Source organism: Marmota marmota, unplaced genomic scaffold (genome assembly GCF_001458135.2).
Source record: "Marmota marmota marmota unplaced genomic scaffold, marMar, whole genome shotgun sequence".
Lineage (NCBI taxonomy): Eukaryota > Metazoa > Chordata > Mammalia > Rodentia > Sciuridae > Marmota > Marmota marmota.
Genome location: NW_026000164.1, coordinates 19829003 through 19852694, shown reverse-complemented (window position 1 = coordinate 19852694; position 23692 = coordinate 19829003). Strand labels below are relative to the sequence as shown.

The 23692-nt window shown below is 44.3% G+C and overlaps 1 protein-coding gene across 1 annotated transcript; it reads left to right on the top strand.

Annotated features, from left to right (window-relative positions):
* The first annotated feature begins 1752 nt into the window (after positions 1-1752).
* Cpa4 (carboxypeptidase A4) lies at positions 1753-23363 on the top strand. The gene is made up of 11 exons (XM_015493951.2): positions 1753-1842; positions 6601-6682; positions 7120-7254; positions 8670-8768; positions 11376-11477; positions 12682-12783; positions 13528-13638; positions 14709-14799; positions 16533-16732; positions 17758-17842; positions 21952-23363. Exons 1-11 carry the CDS (start codon positions 1775-1777, stop codon positions 22137-22139), a joined length of 1263 nt encoding a protein of 420 aa, XP_015349437.1. The 5' UTR covers positions 1753-1774; the 3' UTR covers positions 22140-23363.
* The last annotated feature ends 329 nt before the right edge of the window (positions 23364-23692 follow it).

Below are 23692 nucleotides of genomic sequence, written 5' to 3'. Positions count from 1 at the left end.
TACAGTCCCAATACCTCAGTTTCTCTTGTTACTAACTTCAAAGCTGAAATCTACCTTGGTGAAGTACAGCCCAGCCTCTGTTGTGGACTCAGTGGGTTAGGGAATTTAATTAGGTGTTAGGAGGACACAACAGCCCTGAGATAGGTAAAGAAGATAGAAGCCCTCAGTTCCACAACTCCTGATGGAGGCTCTCTCTTGGACCATGCTTTAGAATTGATGTCTTTTTAAAAAAATATTTTTAGTTGTAGATGGACACAGTACCTTTATTTTATTTATTTATTTTTATGTGGTGCTGAGGATTGAACTCAGTGCCTCACATGTGCTAGACAAGCACTTTACCACTGAACCCCAACCCCAACTCTTGATGTCCTCTTTTTTGACTAGGTTTGTTCTTGGGCCCTGACAGAGCCAGTCTTAGCAAAGACCTTGCTAAGTCATCCCCTCACTTTGATATCTGATCAAGTTATTCATCCCGCACTATTGATGTATAAGTCTATGGCCTAGGCGCCTTTAGCATGACTCTTGTTAGGCCACTTTCGAAAGAATCCCCCTGACTTGGTGTTTCCTCTTAGTGATTTCCCATCTGCTGATCCCTTCATTCTGCTGTCTTTGGACTTAAGCACAGTTAGACTTTCCTATTGCAATATTCATGATCTCCACAGCAAAAATCTTGAATAAAGCTTTCTTTACCTTTTTAACAAGGGTCAGAATAATTTCCCAACCATGACTCTTGGTTATATCCACTACCTTTGGGCAGATGCAGAAAGAATCTAGCCCATGGGGATGGTGGGATTGGGAAGGCTTTGGGAAATTAGGAATGTAGGTACAGACCCAAAGGCCCCGGAGCCCATGAAGAAGTCATTCAGATGATGAGTGCCTTCCGTTTATTCCATTGAGACTTGAAAGAAAGGATACCAGAGTCAAAGACTAGCAAAACCTAAGAAAGTTTTATTTTATTTTATTTTATTTTGAGAGAGAGAGAGAGAGAGAGAGAGAATTTTTTAATATTTTTTTTTTTTAGTTTTCGGTGGACACAACATCTTTTTATTTTATTTTTATGTGGTGCTGAGGATCGAACCCAGCGCCGCGCATGCCAGGCGAGTGCGCTACTGCTTGAGCCAGATCCCCAGCCCAAGAAAGTTTTATTATTAATAATTTTATCAAACCTTACCTGTTGTTCAGATCCCAAGGGAAAATGATAATTTATTCAGATTAATACTTCCTTTCTATAGCATCGACCGCATATCTTTCTATTTTCTCAGGGGACTCACAAGAATTCAGCCTCAGGTCTATAAAAGAGGCCATGAACTCTTCTCATTATGACATTCTCTGGTGAACATTTTCTGAAAGGACTTGTCAAGTGTGGTCTCAGAACTGGCCTGGGTCACTTGATTTTCTTCACTTTTTAACTCTAGAGGCAATTCCATCCAGGTTGACATCTGGACTCTCTTGTCAGTATAAATTCTAACCACTTCCGTGGGACTTTTCTATTTACTCAAAAATGCTCTTTAGATGCCAAGCGATGAGCAATATGGCACCCTTGGCCCAGACTTTTCCAGCCCGTGGAGCAAGTTTCTGACCTTGTAAATGAAGAGGCTCTGCCCTTTATCACTCAAAAGGAATGGAGGAGGCATTGGTGGGAACCCGCCTGCCACACAGTCAGAGTTGCAGGGGTGCTTGGGAATCACATTAGCATTTTTGAGGATGTGAGTCTGCCCTGGGCTCCTTATAAATACAGCCTGACTCAACTACTATGTGACTGTCACTTTGGGACATGAGGTGGATACTGTTCTTTGTGACCCTTATTGGGTCAAGCATGTGTGGCCGAGAAAAATTTTTTGGGTAAGTTCCTTTTGGACTTCTTATTATATTTTTTTTTCAGCAATATGAGGGCCAAATGGAATTGAAAAGGAATAGCTTGTCATTTACCTCAAGAGGAAGGGGATTAGGGCAATCTGAGGCCTGATTTCTTCTGAAATCAGAACTACTGGGCTCCACAGTCCCTCTCCAGCTCCCTAATCTGATAATTCCTTTTCTTTCTGCTTCTTATTTGTAAGGTCAGTTTCAGGCATCCCCTATTTTCTTATTCCTACACCATTATTGTTGTTGTTATTAGTATTTTTATCATTCTGGTATAGGAACTGAACCAGAGGGGCTTAACCACTGAGCAACATCCCCAGCCCTTTTATTTTTTTTTATTTTGAGGCAGAGTCTGGCTAAGTTCCTTAGCCAGGAACTAAGTTGCTGAGGCTAGTTTTGAACTCACAATCCTCCTGCTTCAGCCTCCTGAGCTACTGGATTACAGGTGTGAGCCGCCGCACCCAGCATTCCTACACTATTAATTACAAAGAATGACCAGAAATTGTTTGTTTCTGATTTCCACCACACTTAAAGAGGAAACCTGGGTCTTAGTCTTTTTGGTCTCACTTCTCTGTTTACAGTGAAGACTTTGTAGAGCCGGTGCTCCTGGCACAGCTATGGAAATTGAAATGCAGGGACCCACACCTGTACGATGTGTGTGAGTTTTTGTGTGCATATATGCTCAACATGCTCCACACACAACGCTTGGAGGTTTGCAGAGAGGAGATTTGGGAGGTAGGAGAGATGAAAGAGATGCCGTGGGGCCCTGCTAGAAGATTGCCTTATAATAACTCATTACTGCAAAAAGCTTTGCCATTTCCAAAGAGCTTTCATGTACATTATCTTTTGGATCATGCAACAACTCTGCCAGGCAGGGGTGTTATTTTCCTCCATTTAAACATGAAAAACCTCAGCCTTAGAAAGGTTAAGGAACCCGCCCAAGGCCACTTAGCTGGTAAGCAGGGGAGCTGGAACTCGGCATGCAAAACCCATACCCTTTTTCCTATAACATAAGTTAATCTCCAAATAGAATCCTCTATCTCACTGGTCTATCTATAACTATTAGTTTACTTTCTATTATACTACCTGGTTAAAGAGACTTTGGGGTTGTTTATTGAAGCAATTACTTATATGAGATTGAGTAATTTTTATGACTCTGTTGATACCTGTGTCTCTACTGCTAAATAGCTTGGGGGTTAGGCGTAGCAGGTGGCCAGGGAAGGAGATTTTTCCACAGGCAGCTCAGCAGTAGATGTGTCATTACTACACCTGCTGCTGTGTGGGCTGACGCATGGAGCTGTCAGGTTCCCACTGCAGCTATTCGTGTGGCTGGAAAATCTCTATTTCTCAGGATATGTTCCTTCTTATGGTGCAGTGAGCACCCGGGCTAAGACAGCGGGGCCTAGACTGCTCACAGCAGGAGTTTTGCACAGAGAGAGCTGTGTACCTGAGCTGATTGCAGATGGTTTTAACCAATAGCTGATTGCAGATGGTTTTAACTATTGTGTTATCTATTGGTTAAAACTCCAAAGTCTCACTCCATAGTAAGTAATCCAGAAAAGGAGCAGCAGTCCTTCCTAGGGTCCATTGACATGTCCTGGTCATCCAGCTCAATGAACATTTAGAGCATAGGCAAGCTGGTCTCCAAGCATTTGTAATTAGAAGCCAGGACGGAGACTGCCTGCTAGGGATGAGGATGATGGTTTCTCCCCACCACCCATCTTCTTCCCTTTCACTTGGTTCTCCTACCCACCAGTCTCTCTTGCACTGCTGGTACCTTCTGTCCTGGTCTTTGGTCATCTTAAGTTTGGGACAATGGCCAGGTGGCTGGGAGGTGTGGGCAGGGACAGAACAGGAAGTAGTTGCAGAACTGGTTGTAGTTTCAGCAGTAGCTCACAGTCCTCTTGAGAGTTTTGGGAAATCATGTCTATATTGTTCATGGTGGCTGCTAAGCCTGGCTAGGGACATTGATGAGAGATACACAAAGAATAAGCCACTCGACTGCCTGTATTGACTGTCCTGAACTTGGGACAGGTGTGAGGGTAAGTGGCAGGGCATCCTCAATCTGGTGTTGGTAGCAGCTGGATGGTCCTGGGTATTGTAAGAGGGATCAGAGCACCAGTATGGAGGAGGAGTGGACCCAGCAACCTGCAAACTCCAACATGTCCCCTCTCCCAGGCAAATCTTCCATCTCCAGAAAGAGCTCCCAGTCAAGGTTGAATGAACGTCCAGGTAATGGAGGATTCAACCATCTGCATTCTCATGACCTGGAGTGAACATTATCTTTGTCCATAGACAAGGATAATGAGAGCAAGAATGACTGTCCTTTGTACGGCACACACTCTGATTTTAGGTATCGATGCACTGATGTTCATAAAGATAATGTTAAATCCTAATATTACTGCCAATTTCTAGCACTGTCTGAAGACTATACCTAACTTTGCCTCCTCTGGTTAGGGAAAGCTTCATGGATAATATGAGCTGCTCTTAAAGACTAGGCAGGAGATTTCCAGAAAGATAGGAAACGGACTGTGATTGTGGGCAGAAGGAGTAATGTGTGCAAAGGCATACTAAGGCAAGAGTGACAGGTGGAGGAGATGATGATGGAATGGGATGTGGACTTGGTTCTTGTTCTTACGTCTCTCTCTGTTTTCTCTTCTCATTCCTTCTCTGTCCCCTCCTTCTTTGTGATTGCTCTAGCCAGTGTTGTTTTATAAATGCCTAGATTTTGGTCAATGTACAGGCTCTTTCTAGAATACTCACTTTTAAGATACCACTTTTTCTGGAGTGTTGGAGGTAGGTTATGAAAGAATATGAGTTCAGCAGATTAATCTTAGTCCCTTCTGATTTAAACCTGTTTCCCCTTTTCCCCTTCAAAGTTTCTTGCCTGTGTCAGAGAAATGCTGGTCTGACTCGCCATCTTCCCAGGGCTGTAGTCCAACTCTTAGCAAACCTGATGGGTTCTGTATTAGTCCATTTTCTGTTGCTATAACAAAATACTCAAAGCTAGGTAATGGGTAAAGAAAAGAGGTTTATTTGGCTCACAGTGTTGGAGGCTGAACATCCCAGATTGGGTGACCTTATTCGTTCAGTCTCTGGTAGGGTCCCCCTGTCTGCATCATAGCATGGTGGATGGCATCATAGTTGGAGCATGTGTGAGAGGGAGGTCACATGGCAAGACAAGAAGCCAGAGTTAGAGGCCAGGCCACTCATTGTATAGTAATTTACTGTCTTGGGGACTAACTCTGTAAGATCAGCATTAATCCCTTTGGGGTACCCAGTAAGCCCCACTTCTTAAAGCTAGCTCCTACCACCCAACCACAGGACTGTAATTGGGACCAGTTTTTGAGCACTTGCACCCTTGAGCCATATCCAAGCCTTAGCAGCTTCAGACACAGCTGCCCAGCCAGGGCTTCTCTACCAGGGCCCTCAGCAGCAGTTAGCTGCCCACCTCCAAGACCCTGTGGGGACTGGCTAGGGTGGGAGAGAAAACAAAAAAACCCCGGGCACTGACATCTTCTCCAAACTAGCTACCTGCAGTGGGTCTTGACTCCTTGGGCCTGGCCAAGACCCCCGCGAAGAGCCCCCGGAACTTTCTAGAACCATGCAAAACCCTGAGGGTCCATCCGGACTGAACTGGTTTTCTGGTGAGGGGTGGCCACGTGAGGCTGCACGTTTAGCTCCCCGTGACAGAGCCATTTACTCTGTCAACAGGTCCTTCAGCCCACAGCCCTCTCCAGCCGCTCTTCCCGCATTCACTCGTGTCAAAGGGATGACGCATGTGACAGCGTCGAGTGTGGACTCATTTGGTCCGTCACCTAGCAACGGCCTAATGGCTCCCCTGGCTCCCCGAGCAGGCCGAGAACACAAAGGCAGCTTTTCAGCCCCAGCCTTCTCCCTCCCACGCAGGACTTTGGGGCCTCTTCTCCCGCCCCTGCTGCGGAAGCTAAATAACCTATACGAAATAAGTGCAGGACAAACGACAAAGGGGGCTGTGACTGGCAGGCCCTTTTAGACCCTCTCCGACCCTGTGGGCAGCAGTAGTCCCAAGTTCAGCCTCACACCTTGAGCTCTATTCAGCTCCATTGTGAAGCATGTGTGTGTTGGACTCTGGGACTGAGGGGAAGGCCGAGCACCCAGCCTCCCCCCTCTTCTCTAAGAGGACAACAGCCCAGCCTCCCAGGATGGAGGTTCTGCTCCCTCGTCCAGCTCTTCCCAGTCTGGAGGTTCCACCAGGGTTTCAGCCCTCACCCTGACAGTGAAGAAGTGCTTCTTTATGTCTTGAGTTAGCTTTGCATGTAACTCAGGAACATTCCTTTCTGTAAAAATATATATGCTTTTCATTATAAAGTAATATGACCACATTACAGAAAACAGATACTAGGGAAAAAAAGTAAGTCATCCATAATCCCACGACCCGAACTTGAGCGCTGTCAGCATTTGGGATATTTCCGTTGTCTGTTTTTCTTCCAGTGCATCTGCTTTTTCCATACTTGTAATCATGGCATACATACAATTTTGTGTCCTGCTCTTTCACTTAATATTTCCCTTCAAGTTATACCATGAGCACTTTTTTATATCTGCCACGTAGTCTTATTTTTAATGGCTATACATTATAACCAAAGACTAGACCATTTCCTCTCGTTCAGCCCAGTTCTGTCTGGGATAGTGGGCTGGGGTTTATTTGCCAGTTGAAAGCTCCCCATTATCTTTGGCTTTTTTTCCCCCCTCTTTCTCCAGGGACCAAGTTTTTAGGATTAATGTCAGAAATGGAGACGAGGTCAGCAAACTGACTCAACTAGTGAATTCGGACAACTTTAAGGTATGTGCTGCTTCTTAGTCCCCTTGAGTGAGTGTTTTAACTTTGGTGGGAGAGGAATCTTGTACTACTGGCAATGTTATTTTTATTCTGGAAGATTCTCCGTGTATAACCTTGTATTAGTAGACAGGCCATTTAGACAATCAAGAAAGTTGATGGGTAAGAAGAGCTATAGGTGAGAGCAGGGTGGTCCCGGAAAATAGGAGGCCTGAGTCTTGGGCTCCCTCCTCCTTGCTGCCATTGACTTACCATCTCTTGGACTCTGCCAGGTACTGTTCGCTGAGTGGTCTGATTTGATACAGTTGTGATGTGGGTGATGTTTGCCTTTGGGCAGAACTCTGCTCCTCGGGGATTACCTTCTACTGGTTCTAGAAGAATGAACTTACTGTGTGTTTTACTTGAATTGTCCTTGAATCTGGTTTTATTTCTGTTCTCTTCAGCTCAACTTTTGGAGTTCTCCCTCTACCTTGGGCCGGCCTGTGGATGTCCTGGTTCCGTCTATCAGTCTACAGCCAGTCAAATCCTTCCTGAAGTCCCAAGGCTTGGAGTACTCAGTGACAATTGATGACCTGCAGGTGGGTAGGCCATGGCCTCTCACTGGTCTTGCATAGGACCAAACGGCCAGTCCAGAATGGATCTGAGAGATTTCAAGGTCTTGTGTCATCCTTTATCATTTCAAAGATGATGAAACTGAGATAAATGGAAGTAAATCGCAGTGACTTGTTAGAGGAATAGCATTGTGGTAGACGGGGAAACAGAGATCTGGCCCCAGATTCCAATTTTGCTAGTGCTGTGTCTTTGAACAAGTTTTTATGCTCTCAAGCCTCCATTTCCTCATCAGTAAAATGGTAATAATGACGCTTAACTTCGTGTAGTTTATTGGGAAGATTCTTTAGTTAAATGTATGCAAAGTGTCTGACAGTATCTGGCACATCACAGTAAGTAATAAGCCCCTCTCCCTTTTCTTATTTGAAGTTAGGAGCCAAGGTGGGTGTGGGGGATATTGGAGACCAGTCATAAGAAGTGCCCTTGTGAGAAGGCAAGAATGTCCCCAGTAGTCCCCAGTGGGGGGAACATCACCATGCAGCCCCACGACCTGTGTTGAACAGCAGGACTGTGTCTGGCTCATGCTCTCTCCTTCACCGAGGTGGGTTATGGACTAATTGGTGATTTGGCCCGGGAGTTTCCTGATGGCGTGAGCAGCTGTGAGCTTATTAATCATCCTCACATGTCACAGACATCTGCCAGGAACCTTCAAAGTATGAGTGGTTATAAGAATTTCTTTGTTTCTGAATGGTTTCCCAAGCTGTGCATTTCAGAGGCACTGGATACCAGATGCAGGCTGATGTCTAGAGATTTCATACTAGAGAATAACCCAGTAGCACATATGTTGCTTCCAGGGAGTAAGTGGGTTTTCAATGGGGTGACTTAAATTGGACACCGAGAAGTAAAGTTTTATAGATATTTGAAAGAAATCTGACCCCCCCACACTTTTTTTACTTTTGGTTAAAGGGCATGATAGTTCATTTTTCAAAATCATACCACACTCATCACGATGACCAGTGTACACACGCTGATGGCTTTTCTCCTGGCATTGATGTTGCGGTATTTTTGTATATTGAAATGTTTCAAATGAACCAAGAACATTAGAGAATGAAGATCTTAGGTGAAAATGAACACTGGTCATTCTGTTGTCCTACTTTCTCAGAATTTATTTAAACTCCTTAGAAATTTGGCATTACCACGTTATGTAGTGATGAGGAATGCAAGTTCTTTAAGAAGTAGGCAGCTTGAACTTACACTTCCCTGTGCTTTAATCCTTACTTTGTATAATTTAAGCTATGCGATCCCCTTTTAAACCTTGACATTTGTGCTGCTTGATGTGTGGAAGGAGCCATCAACTTGGCCAGCCTCTGTACCAAGATATGGTAGGAAAAACACGATCTGTCTCCCATGGATGACTTCACCATTTTGCTGTGTCTGTTTTCAGGCCCTTTTAGATAATGAAGATGAAGAAATGCAATATAACGAAGGGCAAGAGCGGAGCAATAATACCTTCAACTATGGGGCTTACCATACTCTGGAAACTGTAAGTATTTCAGAGCAGGTTTAAGGCCAAGATCTTCTGTTGCCTGAATTTTGTAACTTTTCTAATTTCCAGTAGGTATTAGTCTTCATCACAATATCACTTCACGGAGGGGCTTTCATTTCCAGTCCTTGTATACTTTAATTCCTTTCCAATCTTTGGGCTGTTTAACTCCTACCAACACTGAAGAAAATGGTGAAATACAAAGTGGACCTTATTTTCCACATACATCCTTCTTTTCTTAAGCAACCGCTTATAGAAAACTATGAAATAATTGCAATCATTTCCAGTCCTTGTAATTCAACCTCCTACTCCCCCACCATAATCCCTCACCCAGAATAAAATGTTACTTATTCCAGTCAAGTAGACAAGTGGTTATTTCCAAGGTTAACCAAATATTTCCACTCATTCATCATGACTACTTATAATGTATATTTGTTCCATAATGCATTTTGGTGCTGTGTTTAGTTAGAAACCACTTTATATAGATGTCTGACTTTCAAGGTAAGCCAAACTTTCAAATGAAAAATTTGGAGCAAGATAATTTCATGTGATATTGGAACCTGAGAAATCAAGAGGGACTATGGAATGGAACTGAATGAACGGTGTAGTTCTTTTATGTCCCCCGGTATCTCCTTCATTAGTCTGCAAACTCTGCTAGGAACACACCCCAAATCTAAACCGGTATTTTCCCTCATCCACCCTAATAAGGGTCATTCTTTATGTGCAAACCTGGTGTTCCTGCATGCTTTCCACGAAACAAATACTTTAAGTTGTTTTTCTTCTAGATGAGGGATTATTTCAAAGGTTGACCAGCTATTTCCACTTCTTTCCCATGATTGTCAGTAGCTTTGTTTATTGTGTATATTCCAACTACACTGCCCCTTGATCCCTCTTGTGACCAATGACATACATCTGCAAAACAGCTGGATAAAGTTAGGAGTTCAGTCTCAGGCCATGGACAAAAGTGGAGCTCAGGGCCCACACAGGGATCAAACCCATGACGTTAGCCTCATTAACGTGGGGCCCTCTCTAGCCCCGTTAACCAGTTGCAAATGTCATCCAAGGATCCAGAGGGGCCATCCCCTCACTTGCTGGAGGCCTAGGCTCCACTTTCTCAAACCACTTTGCCTCTGGTTTCTCTAGCTTTAGGTGCCCTGCAGTCTGACTTTCAGCTATTGTTCGCTCCCTGGGAGGCCTTTTGCTTCGGATAGGTTTGCCATAGCCTTCCTGTTTCAATTCTTTCAAAAAACATCTTTGCAAAGCTCACATCCTACAACCACTTAGGCTTTCTTAGGTCTCTGGTGGAATTTCACTTTTGTCTCTGTCAGGCTTTCTGGTTCCAGATCCTGTGTGTATGTCGTGGCAGTGGCTGGCTGCATGAATTTGGACCCCACATCTGGACACATCTTATTGTCGTAACTTTTCTTGGATAAATCTCTTTCCTCTCATGCCTAGGACAGCCACCCTGCTTTTCTTCTGCTCTCTGGGGGAAGAGTTTCCAAGCCCTTTATGTGATCAGATATGCCAATCTCCAGCTTGAAGTCCTAGCTCCTTGCCCCATGCTGGGTCCTAAGCCCTCTGCTTCTCTTCCTCATTGGCTGTGATCCCCCAGCACCTGAAGCCTCCTCTCCTCTCCTCCACCTTGGTATTTAATTCCCTCTTCATTTCTGGCATGTACAATTTCACCTTTGTGAGCGTTTCAACTGGCTGTGAATCACCTTCACTGTACTTTCTAGCTTGCCTGTGTGTTTCGAGGGTGGTTTCTTGCTTCTGCACAATTTACTATATTGACTGCCACTCCATAAACCCTGTAAGCTTGTTTTGATTCAATGTTGATTGAACATTTTCCTCCTATGTATATCTCCTTCTTCCAATCTTATTGACTAAACACATTTGTATATTTCCTTCTTTCGGCCTTCAAATGATTCAAGAAAATAAAATGGATCAACTCTATTTAAAACAAATATTTTTTTCTCCCCTGAAGGCATATGGGAGTATTCTTAGCCACTATTTACAGCTCTCTATCACTTACTCTGGTGAAATCTTTAGAAAATCTTTAAATCTTTAGAGATCCAAAGTGGGGTATAGTAAGCAAGATGGCCCATTGGGATGAAGGAGAAATTATTACAACCTCTGTGACTTAAAAAAAAATAATGTATGTAATGTATTTCTATGCTGGTACATATATGGAAATGGTGCATGCTAAATTGATTTTTGTTGTTGTTGTTGGTAGATAAAGTGATCGCGTGTTTGGGGAGGTCTGCTGTGAATAACTTTGACCAGGCAGGGCTGCTCTGACGTTCCAGACCAAGATGGCACAGAGTACCACACTTTGCAGCAAGAGCTATTAATATAAGCCTCTCCACTCTAGTTGGGTGAACTACAATTTCATGGACAAATGAAATGTGTTATTCTCTAGAAAATTGTAGAAAGCGACTCTTTGGGCAGTTCTCTCTATAAGCATTCCCGGTGGATAATATGGTCAACCCCAAGGTTAGGAGCTCAGAAAAAATCATGAAGACTGATAAGATAAAGTTGACAGATTTGTTCTCTGACAGCTAAACAAATTCTAAAAATGCCCTTGGGTGCACTTTTTCTACACTGCAGATTTACCAAGAGATGGACAACATTGCCACAGATTTCCCTGACCTGGCAAGCAGGGTGAAGATTGGACAGTCATTTGAAAACCGGCCGATGTATGTCCTGAAGGTGAGGCCCCTGTGCCCTTCAAAGGTCAGTGAGGCTGGGAGATTGCTCTGGCTAGAATTTGATCTGACAGAGTCACACGTTTTTGTCTAATGTGGGCCAGGTAGAAAGAGCACATCCAGTGTTTTAAGCCTGGATATGGAGGTCATATCTTCCCTACTCCTTCGATGGGGGCTCAAGTTCCAAGTTTTGACTGAAAGAGTCAAAGGGGAGAGGTTAGCATTCCAGGAAGCTCCCAGAAGGGCTGCGGCTTTGCCTTCAATCCCACCTTCTGTAAACAGCAAGATAAGTTGGTTTGGACCTACGAGTTCTAGTCTGCTTTTAGGGCTACTTATTGGAAAAGCAACCTAGGAAGCTAATTTTAGGGTGGGTATAATTTTAAGTCCAGGCTCTGATCCTTGGCTGCACGAAGCCTAGTTTCCAGATATTTCTAACAGATACAGGTCTGTATTGGCAAAGGAGGTAGAACACTATGACAATGACATAAATTACAGAAATAATCCAATTGAATGAATAAAAAGGAATTTGGGCATATAAACCATGGAACAACTGATGGTGCTCAGAATTTGCCAAACCCTTAGCTTCATATAAGCCCAAAGAACCCAGGTTTTTAGCAAGCTATCTATCAGTGGGAAGGGAGACCTGCCACTGAGCTGGTTTCTTTAAGATAATTACAATTAGATTATTTGCCTGGTCTGATGGAGACCCTGGCTTCGTTAGCACCAAGCTCCGACCCACAGGGCCCCAACACTATGGCAAAGGCAGGAGCCAGAATTCATTACTGTCATTTACAAAGAGCCATAGTGAAGCCCTCTTCTTCCTAATTTAAAACCGAATTCATTTATTGCATCAGCAAAACAGCCTGGTTCATGCACCCTTGTGTCTCTCTCTGTTGGGATACCATTTGAGGTCTTTCAAGAGACATACTATTATCTCTAATCGCACCAGCATTCTAATCCACAATAACAATTGTTTCTCTTTTCCATTTGCTCCCAACACTGGAGAGGTTCAGGCTGCCCGGAGCTGCAGCCAACCAATTAAGCTCCCTGGTCACGGATAAGCCCAATAAATAGACGGTGCCCTCAGGAACATTTGGTCTCTGAATTATCTTAAATGAATTAAATGAATAGGAGCGAGCTGGGGAGAGGAGAGGTGAGTGGAGACGCGGGCAGGCGGGTCATTTTCTGGCCTCTTTTCCCTTCTGCAGTTCAGCACAGGAGGCGAGCAGCGACCGGCCATTTGGCTCAATGCAGGCATCCATTCCCGCGAGTGGATCTCACAGGCCACTGCCATCTGGACGGCGAGGAAGGTCATGTCGCCTGGTATTAGCCAAGGATTCTGGTGGGCCCCAGGGGCCCCTGCAGCATCTCACATAGCTGGGCCCTGGGGATGAGATAGGAAGGTGCTCTGTACACCCCAGTAGGCTGGGGACTTTTCAGATTGGAGAAGTAAATGGTTAAAACCACTTTATCGGCCCAGTTTGGCTAAGTGACAAAATGGTGGGGAGCAAGCCGATAAGCCACGAGTATGCCTGGGATTCTGACCCTCTGCAGCCCTGCGAGGGGAGCAGAGAAACACTCAGCACTAGTCAAATGAACTTTGCCTTCGGCCCCTCCAAGTCGCACAGCCCTTAGGAGGGACTTCAAGCTGCCTCCAGATCCATCCAGGAAGTCTGTTTTAAGCTTGTGTTGGTAGGCAACAGTGTTTTAAGCCTGGATGTGAAGGTCATATCTTCCCTACTCCTTCGATGGGGGCTCAAATTCTTAAGATATGGTGTGACCCCCCTCACTCTCAGAGGGAATGAACAAAGCGAGCACCCCAGGATTCACTGCAGTTGATGTTGTCATGCAGCCATGTCCCCAGGTCTTGAGGAGCTCGGAGGGCTTTTACAGACAGCCATGCCCATGGAGACACCAAAGAAGCCTCGAGGGTGGACACTGTTCTAGAAGCATCCATTCTTGGTGGGCACTGGGCCTCTAAGGAACATACCCTATTGGACCTTAGTAATCCAGCCTGCTGAGGTATAGCTGACAAACACCTTGTCTCTGCTTAGATTGTGTCTGATTATGGGGAGGATCCAGCTGTGACCTCCATCTTGGAGAAAGTGGATATTTTCTTGTTGCCTGTGGCCAATCCTGATGGATATGTGTACACACACACTCAAGTGAGTAACCCCGAATGGGCTGAACTTGGAGTGAAACTTAGTGAAATGAGTTCCTAGGTTTGCCAGTACCCTTAGAGAGCACTTCTACTAACGCGCGTATTATGAGCTTCCTTGGGAATTCATCTTCTAGTCATTCTCGGAGCTGAGAATCACCAGGGAATATATATTTTTTATAGAGAGAATAGTTTAAGGAACTCCCTATTATGAGCCTTGATCTATTATCAACATTTTCTCAATCTTTTATTCATCTTTTTTTCTCCCACACAATTTTTTTCTTGATGTAATTTGAAGCAAATCTCAGATATCATGTTATTTTACCCAAAACTACTTTAGTGTGCATCTCTAGGTGATGATGATAATAATAATAAAAAGCCCCAAACCCACTACACCACTGTCACCTTTAAAAAATTAATGGAAGTTCCTTAATATCATCTAACACCCCCAATTATCTTTAAAGTGTCTCTTAGGAGTCAATTTGTTGAAGTCAGAATCCAACAAGGTCTGCACGTTGCATCTACATGTCGCTGCAGTTCCTTTTATACTACATCAGCACCCCCACTCATCCTTTTAAAATGTCATTCATTTGTTGGAGAAACTAAGTAATTTCCTGTATAATGTCTCACATTCTGAATTTGGCTGATGGCTTCTTTGTTGTGCCATTTAATTTACTCCCTTATTCCCCAACCCAGAGCTTGACTAGATTCAGTGGATTCTTAAAGCAAAAATAAAATAGGCATAGGTGATCATCAAGGCACGTAACGGCCGAGCGTCCCATGTCTACTGAAGCCAATAATTATTCAGGGCATTCAGATGGCATCAACTTGGTTCTTGCATATAAAATTCTTATCAGGGGATTTTAAGGGCCATTCCTTTCTTAAAGCCAGAAGTACAAACTCCTCCTGTCGGAGGGGATGAGAGCAAACTGCCCCATAGCGAGGACTGGAGCTCCCTCAGGCCCAGCTGCAAGCAGCTCATCCCATCTACTGTGATCATCTCCATATTAGTCTCCCAGAAGCCTTTCACTGCTTCTGTTGATTGACCTACCTCTGGGTGTTGGGTGGCTTTTTCAGAACCGATTATGGAGGAAGACACGGTCCCTGAATCCTGGAAGCCGCTGTGTTGGCACTGATCCAAATCGAAACTGGAATGCGAGTTTTGCAGGTAGGTGGGGGAACAGTTTCAGATCCCACTGCCACGGGATGAGCCTGTTCACGGGGATTCTGAGCTGGTGTTGAGGGAGCCTATTCCACTCTGGTTCCATTGTTCCATTCACTGACAGACTTAGCAGCCTCTTTGAGGGTCTCTAGGTGGATATATTCTATTTGTTTTGTTTTAAAGATTTTATTGTAATTTTGAAAAGGAATGATTGAATACATTTTGTCTTCCTGGGAGGACAGTGGGACAGAGTATCTTTGCATTGTTATTATAATTATGCCAATTTTTTTTTTATTTTTTCGTGTGCAGGGCCTGTATATGGTAAGCAGTGCTTTACCACCAGCTACAACTCCAGGCCCTACACTGACATTCTGATGTTTTAAAACTACTCTCATATTAGATGTATGAATCCAAGGGAGCAATTAGCACTATTACCCTAATAGGCAAGATCATGTTGTGAAAATTAAATTCCAGCAGTTATTCTTAACATGTAATATGAACCTCAGCAGCATGCTGTTGAGAGAGAGAAGGGGAATTAGGTAACCTGGGTTCTGAGTTCCAGATTTTTAAAAACCATCCTCTACAAAATATCAAATATGTGCCAAGTACTCTCGCATATATCTTGTTTTTAACTTAGTGGGTAGACTTTATTATCTGAAATAAGACAATGGAAACTCAGAGATAATCTATAGATTGTATGGCTGATAAAAATTAGGATCTTAGGGCTGTAACTCAGTGGCAGAGCGCTTACCTAGCATATGTGAGGCCCTGCATTCGATCTTTAGCACCACATAACAAAATAAAGGCATTATGTCCATGTACAACTTAAAAAAAAAAATTAGGATCTAAGCTCACCTTCCAATTCCAAATCCAATTAGTTATCTTATACTATTTCACAGCAACACTGATTTTTAAAAATATTTTTTAGTTGTAGATGGATACAATATCTTTATTTTACTTTTAAAATTTTTATGTGGTGCTGAAGATCAAACCCAGTGCCTCATACATGCTAGGCAAGTGCTCTACCACTGAGGTACAACTCCAGTCCTGATGTTTTGTTTTTAATGGACTTCATTTACTTGCACAGAAATAACCACAAAAATCACTAGGGAAAAGTGAAAGGAGCTGATACCAATGCGGGAACTGAAGGCATCAAAGTTAAGCCAGATATTCCCATAACTGGGGTGGTTACACACACACACGCGCTCATACGCATGCACAATCACCAAATACTTCAGGGAGCTGTGTTGGGAAGCAATACAGAAGGCAATATTTCTAAGTATCTGTCAAATAACCAAGAGATTTTAGCCACAACAATAGATTATTTTTGGCAGCAGTTGGCTATTAAGATCTGAAGCAAGAGAATAAGTTGACACCAAAATAAATGGAGTCATTTTCATTATTTATTGGTATTCATATTAATTATCTAGAATACTTATTAATTACAACTCATTCTCAAGCATGATATTAATTATTTATGACAACTGCTATTGGCACAATATAAGGTCAACTGTATCCATTTAAAGAAGTCCCAACAATTTTCCTCAGCCGTGGAGATCTAATACCCACCACCGCCCTCCCTGGCCTCCTCCTTGCAGTCTGCACATACTATGGACTGGTTCTTTAGGGCATCTGGCTGCCCATTGCCAATACCTCCCACCCCTCCTTGGGGTTTAGTGCCCTCATTTCTATTTTCGTGGCCTATGGATTACTATTTCTGGTTGGATGTCCCCCAACAGGAGAGGGAGCCAGTGATAACCCTTGCTCTGAAGTGTACCACGGCCCCCATGCCAATTCTGAAGTGGAGGTGAAATCGGTGGTAGATTTCATTCAAAAGCATGGAAATTTCAGATGCTTTATCGACCTGCACAGCTACTCACAGCTGCTGATGTATCCCTATGGATACACTGTCAAGAAGGCCCCAGATGCTGAGGAGCTGGTGAGTGACAGCGGCTTTCCACCCAGCCCTGGGCCTGCTTGACCCTTTGGGTGCTGCCAAGGTGACTGATCTACAGCTTCAGAGGAAAGTCCAGGAGCCTGGGTGGTTTCATAAAGAGCTTAGACTTCTCTCCTGCCCTGTGGGGTGTACCGTCAGACCTACTGGGGACAGGAGAACGTGCCTCTTACTTCTAGGCCTGCTGTGAGCTCCAAGAACTGCGCTGGAGTCTGCCTTACCTTCTCACTTGTTTTTCTGACTGGAGGGTGTCATACCCACTGCCTGCCATGCACTGTGGTTGCCACTATGGTGTGCAAGGGGGGAGAGGCCCCTCACTGTAGTTAATGAAGAAGTGAAGGAGGGCGTAGATCACAGCTAGTGGTGCTCTGTGCCCCCCAGTGATTCACCCTAGAATGGGGGAGGACATTTTGGGATGGAGTGGAGGAGCAGGGCTACACAGCCTTTGGGCTGGTCTGATTGAGCACACCCCTCTGCCCAGGTCATAGCCAGCTCACTAGCCTCCAGGCTGAGGACCCAGGCTCATGGTCAGGCATGAATTATCCAAGGTCCTCTTTATATATGGCAGCCCTGTCTCCACTTCCACTCTAGAGCATCCAGTTCTTCAGGGATTTTCTCTTGAAGCACGCTTGGCATTCTTGTTCCTCAGTACCTTTACTGGTTTCTAACAGGGGCTGAGCAGCTTGCCAGGCCTCTGGAGAGCCTGAATGCAGCTTTCCAGTTTTCCACACTTTTAGAGTTATTACTGATCTTCTTCCACCTCCATCTTTCTTTACCTCCTTTCCCAGACTGGATGGAAGAATTGGGGATGTGGTGGAGAAGGATTAGGGGAATCCGGTCTCTTCCCTCAGTTGATGGTCCAATCTTGGGTCTAGTTAAGTAACAAAGAAGAGACCGGAAGGGGAGATTGGGGGAGGGCCGAGACTCTTCCAGACCATCCAGTGTAGGACAGCTGGGCAATTGTGGGCCTCAGGATTCACTCTTCTTCACTTTGCTGATTCCTTTCCCAGGACGATGTGGCGAGGCATGCTGCTGCAGCTCTGGCTTCCCTTTCAGGCACTAAGTACCAAGTGGGCCCAACCTGCACCACCGTGTGTGAGTACTGGCTGTGTGGATGAGTTGTTCCGAAAGTGCTCTGAGAGGAACTGGGAATGGAGTGGCGGGAGCTGCCAGTGGGCCTGCCTGTGTGGCCGACTGTTTTTGTGGTTAGAGATAGAATGACTTGCTATCAAGCCCGTGTGATGGTGGTTGTGGGCAGTTGCCTTCAACATGCTCAGCTATTTATCATGTGCCCTTGATGAGTTAGGTCCTGTTGGCTGATAGAATCTGCATTCCTCATCTTCACACAGTTGGCCAAAAATTCTTCAAGTCCATCTGTCCATTTTCAAATGAAACCCACCTTTACGTGGGCAGACTGATGGTGGTCCTGATAGTGGTGTGGGGGAGACCCCCTCACCTTATTTGAAATGATCTATAGGTGGTCCTCCCAACAATGCTTAGCATCTAGCCAAAACAAAATAAAACAAACAAATAAACAACAACAACAACAGAAAAACCTATTGAGGCCCCAAACCTGGTGTTGAGGTTCATTATCTACAGCCTCATTTTGAAGAACTACCCTTGTCTGGTTTCTGTTAAAATGTTTCCTGTGGGCAATACATTCAACAACTCCTGTTGAGAATCTACCTGTTCCCTTTTTCTGTGAGTCTGTTTTCAAATGTTCCTGTTGAAAAAAAATCATAGTCCAAGATCCCAGCTGCAAATGGAAAACATAAATGTGAACATAAACAGGGGAAGCACAACTCTAATCCCTTCGAAGGTAGTGTCCCCTTAGTTCCCTCTAGTGCCTTCTCTGTATATAGTGTTCTAACCGTTGGTGCCCTTCAGAGCACCTAAACACTTGCTGGTATATTTGTTTTCCTCTTTGGGTGTGGAATTCACTGTTCCACCTTACCCAATCCACTCTCCTGGCTTCCCTTCGGAACTCCTTTTCTGCGAAGTGCTCCATCCTTCCCCCAGGCCCTCCTCTGGACTGCCATCTAAGCACCCTAGTCTCTATTTCATATGCCACAAGCAGCATGAAGCAGTTAGCAGGAGGCTGGTATTTATGTTGCTAATTGCAGCAACAATCCATTAATTATTCATGGTTTATTGTTATTAGTGTTGTTAAATGGGAACTCTTCAGAGCACACATCTGGGAGACTTTCTTCACCCTCTGCTTAATTAGTCAGAACTGAGCCAGGGACTAAAGAGACTTACAGGAGATTTGCTAGCAGCCTGCTGAAGAGGTCTTCTCAAAAGAGCTTCGTAGGTCAACAGGGTTCTGGTTTTTGAGTCAGACACCGTTTTAAATTATGGCCTTGTCCTCCCACATCAAACACAAACTTTTCCCCAGCTTGAGCAGTGCCCGGGCCTAGGGAGATTTACCAGATGCCTCCAACAGAAGAGGAGGAAGGTTCTCCTGAGCATCTCCAGGAGCCGTAACATTTCCTACCTCTTTCAAGAGCCCATCTTCTGTGTTCTTCGTGGGCTTTCTCTGCCCTCCTTGCTTTCCAAAAAGCAATCAATTTTTGTATAATAACACTCTAACCCCAAGGGTTCTAGCATGTACTACATAAACAGTTGGTGTTAATTTCTTCAAGTGCCAGACCTTTTCTTAGATAAACCATTTTAAATTCTAAAATCGACTTCATACTTTCCTGCCTACTTAAACTAAGCATGTGGAAGAGACCTAAGCCCCTTTCTTCATGATTGAATGGTTTCCTGAACATTAGTTCTTATGATCTAATGTGCCATATTGGGATGTAGAATCCCTCGATAGTTTGCCCCTGCCTGTTTGGCTTGCCTAATTCTTTCTTTCTTTTTTTCATAGTTGTAGATGGACAGCATGCCTTTATTTGTTTAGTTTTTCATGTGATGCTAAGGATTGAACCTAGTGCCTCACACATGCTAGGAAAGCGCTCTGCCTCTGAGCTACAGCCCCAGCCTGGCTTGTCTAATTCTTGCCTGTGCTTTTTAGAGTTTTTAGTCTCCTTCCTCCTCTCTGGCTTGCACTGCTTTCTGGCCAACTGCCTCCAACAGTCCTTTTCTTCACTTCTTCTGATCTACTAAGGGCTTAAAAACAAGTTCTTTGGGTTCATCTGATTCATGGGAAATTCATAGGTGTTAAGGATGTTTATGACAGCATTACTTACTATCACAAATTGCTAGAAAACATCTCAAATGTCCATCAGGAGCATGCTGGATTAAAAACACATTTGGTATATCCATATGATGAAATACTATGCTGCCTTAAATGGCTCTATGTGTGTTATTAGGGAATAATCTTTAATTATTAATTGAAAACTGCAATGTTAATAGTAGGTTCCCGTGTGTGTCAGGAAAAAAATGAGAGATTAGCTGAATGTTGAGCAGGGAATAAAGTGAAGCTTGTGAATTTGATCACTTTGACCTCTGAGCAGATGCTGTTCTGCCTCCTTCCAAAGTCTTAAATGTGCTATGAAATACTTGAGCTTTCCATATAAAGAACCCTTAGAAGCTTCTGGTACCATCATCTATTTTTGCTGAAGCATTTTCTCAGGGTAGAAAATCCATGGGAAACACGGAAGGATTTCTGAGAGCAGAGCGGAGCCTGTTCATACCCTTAGGGAACGTGTCTTGTCAGTGCGGGCAGTGTCTCTAGAAACATTGCACATACCATACCACCATGAGAAACAACTCACAGAAATAACAGGAAGGTAAAAGAACCATATTTTCTTTCTGTTCCTTTTTTTTTTTTTTCCGGTACTAGGGATTGAACTCAGGGGCACTTGACCCCTGAGCCACATCCCCACCCCTTTTTTGTATTTTATTTAGATACAGGGTATCACTAAGTTGTTTAGTACCTTGCTTTTGCTGAGGCTGTCTCTGAACTTGTGATTCTCCTGCCTCAGCCTCCAAAGCTGCTAGGATTACAGGTGTGCGCCACCAAGCCCAGCCCATATTTTCATTTATCAGACGTGTTAATAAAGCAGATGAACCTCAAGTAGGTTGAAGAAAGCATGGGCTTTATCATCAGGTGGACCTGGGCTTAAATTCCAGAGCTGCCATTTTGCATCTGTACTTTCTTAGATGAATTACCCTGTCTGAGCCTGTATTCCCTCATCTGTAAAACAAGGACAGTAATACCTACCTCACTGGTTTTGGAAGATTGCAAGATCATAACTGTCAAGTTTCCAACGTAATGACTGGCTCATGCTGAATAGATAATAGCTGCTATTGACATCATTATTTTATTATTCAAGATCATTTCTCTTTTGGACTTTTAGCTGATTTCTGCTCTGGTACAGTTTGGGAAGAAGCAGAAAAACAGGCCTCCTGTCTCTCTCAAGCCTTTTGGCAAAGGGAAACCCTAAGGAATGTGCTTCCTCTTTGCATATCAGTTATCTCTTGCTGTATTAAAAAAACCATAAAACTTAGCAGCTTAACACAATAAACATTTATTTTCTTACACTGTTTCTATGGGTCAGGAATTCAAGAATAGCTTAGCTGGGTGGTTCTGGCTCAGGGTCTTAGATGGGTCAAGATATCTTCCAGGGCAGCAGTTAACTAGTCTTGATAAGGCTGGAGGATCTGCTTATAGGGTGACTCACTTGGGTGCCTGGTGAGTTAGTGCTGAGTATTGCTAGGAGTTTGCAGTTCTTTACCACAGTAAGCTCTTGATCAGGCTTGTTACATTATAGCTCTGGCTTCCCCCAGAGAAAGGGACCCAAGAGAGGACAAGGACAAGCTGCAGTATCTTTCATGACAGCTTTGTTTTTGCAATATCCTGTTAGTGACACAAGTGAAGCCAGCCCTATTCTGTGTAGGAGAGAGGACACAATTCCAGGAGACCAGGGTTGTTAGGGCTCCCATGGATGCTGCTGACTCCACCCATCTCTGTAAGGACTGGTTTTGAGTGACCTGCAGTGCTGGACACAGTGAGTTAGTGACAGGGTGGGTGTAAGGATTTCCTATCTCTTGATTTGAAATTATTGTAGAACCTCATGATACAGGACATCCTAAGATCTATGGATGGAGCCAGAGTTTATGTGTCAGAGGCCTGATGACTTGCAGAAAGAACTCTGGGTCCCTAAAGAACTCTAGGCAGGCAGAACTCCTGGCCCTCTCCTCTGGAATCCTAAAGGAAACTGGGTTTCACTAGTGTTTGTTCTTTGGACTTACAGATCCAGCTAGTGGGAGCAGCATCGACTGGGCATATGACAATGGCATCAAGTATGCATTCACATTTGAGTTGAGAGATACAGGACATTATGGCTTCCTTCTTCCGGCCAACCAGATCATCCCCACCGCAGAGGAGACCTGGCTGGGGCTGAAGACCATCATGGAGCACGTGCGGGACAACCTCTACTAGACAAGGAGCCCCCTCTGTCTACATTTATTTGTCCCATAAGCACACCAACTGAGGCCACTCTTAAAGAGCTCATTCCTTCATGTGTGAGTCAGAGCGCTCTGGCTTGGTAGAGAACACAGGCCAGCCCTCTGCAGCCCCGCTCCCTGGAATTCACGAATCCTGGCGGTGCACCTGTGAGAAGCACTTCCACGAACCTGCTGTGCATGGGCCTGCTGTTTGGTTGAGCCTTTGGTGTACCTTCCTTCCACACTGCAGATTGATCAGGTCACACACAGGATAGCATATCTCTACTTCATTTTTAGAGCCAAAGAACATCCCTAAACCAGGACCTGACTCTGGTGGGTGTCCCACAGGAGTGCTGCAGGAAATAATGCTTGTTTACATAGAGCTTCCTTGAATTTCTCTCACTCCTTCTAGAACATTCTTTTCTTCTTCTTCTTCTTTATTTTTGAGATAAAGTTTTGCTATGTTGCCTAGGCTGGCCTTAAGCTTCTAGGCACAAATGATTGTCCTGCCTTAGCCTCATGAGTAACTGGGACTCACCACCAAGCCCAGCTTAGGAACGTATCTTTCTTTGAGCAACAAATCCTGTGGGTTTGACCCCTCCCCCTTATTTGGCCAGAATACAAAGCAGAGACTCTCTTCCCGTCACTAGGCTAAGAATTTCCAGATACTGCAGTTCTTATCACTTTCTTCCCTTTATTACTCAGTGTAACTGGGATCCCAGAAGGGGATCAGTGTCACTGTAGGTGCCACTCACCCAGGATCATGGATAAAGTGGCAGACTAAATTGCAGGATTGCTCAATTATCCCCATCTGTCCTAACGGACTCATCTCCACTTTGCCTTTTGAACTTACTTCAAAGATCTTGCCCTCAGCCCTCACGTCCTAAATCATTCCTCTGGTCTGGATCATCTCACGGCCTCAGTGCATTCCTGTTTGTGCTCTGGTGTACCCTGTGTTTCTTTCTCCTGTTTTCTTTTACTTTGAGGCTTTAAAGTTGCCTTCTTCTGTTGTGGATGCTAGACCACAAGTACCTACGTGGAACAAGAATTTATCAGTCAGATGCTTCTTGTTCCATCTCCTCAGCACGTACCATCTGTCCTTTTTTTTGTTTTGTTTTGTTTATGTTTTTGCTATTTTCAAACATGTCTGTAAATCTCAACCTTCTGCCTAGGATTTGTGCAGCATCTGGTGTGTGCTCATAAGCCAATAAATATTCAATATGAGTCTCATGATCATCCCCTATTCTTTGCCTTCACCTGAATGGAACCGAGCCACAGTTTTAAATATGCAGCCCTTTATAATGTCAAACGTCAATTTTAATCCCTGTCCGTATCCCATGACATGTAGGAAAGCCTCCTTCATCAGGCCGAGGGGCCTCCAGGGCAATGTTACCTTGGTGATTTCACTCAGGTCTGGGGCTAGTTCTTAGTTTTTCAGCCCAGAAGCTTGATATTCTCAGTGTCTGTGTTGATTAGACCCGGGGATGCTGACTCACGCCTTCGGAGCCCAGATGAGGCAGATGATAAAATCAGAATACGAATTTATTA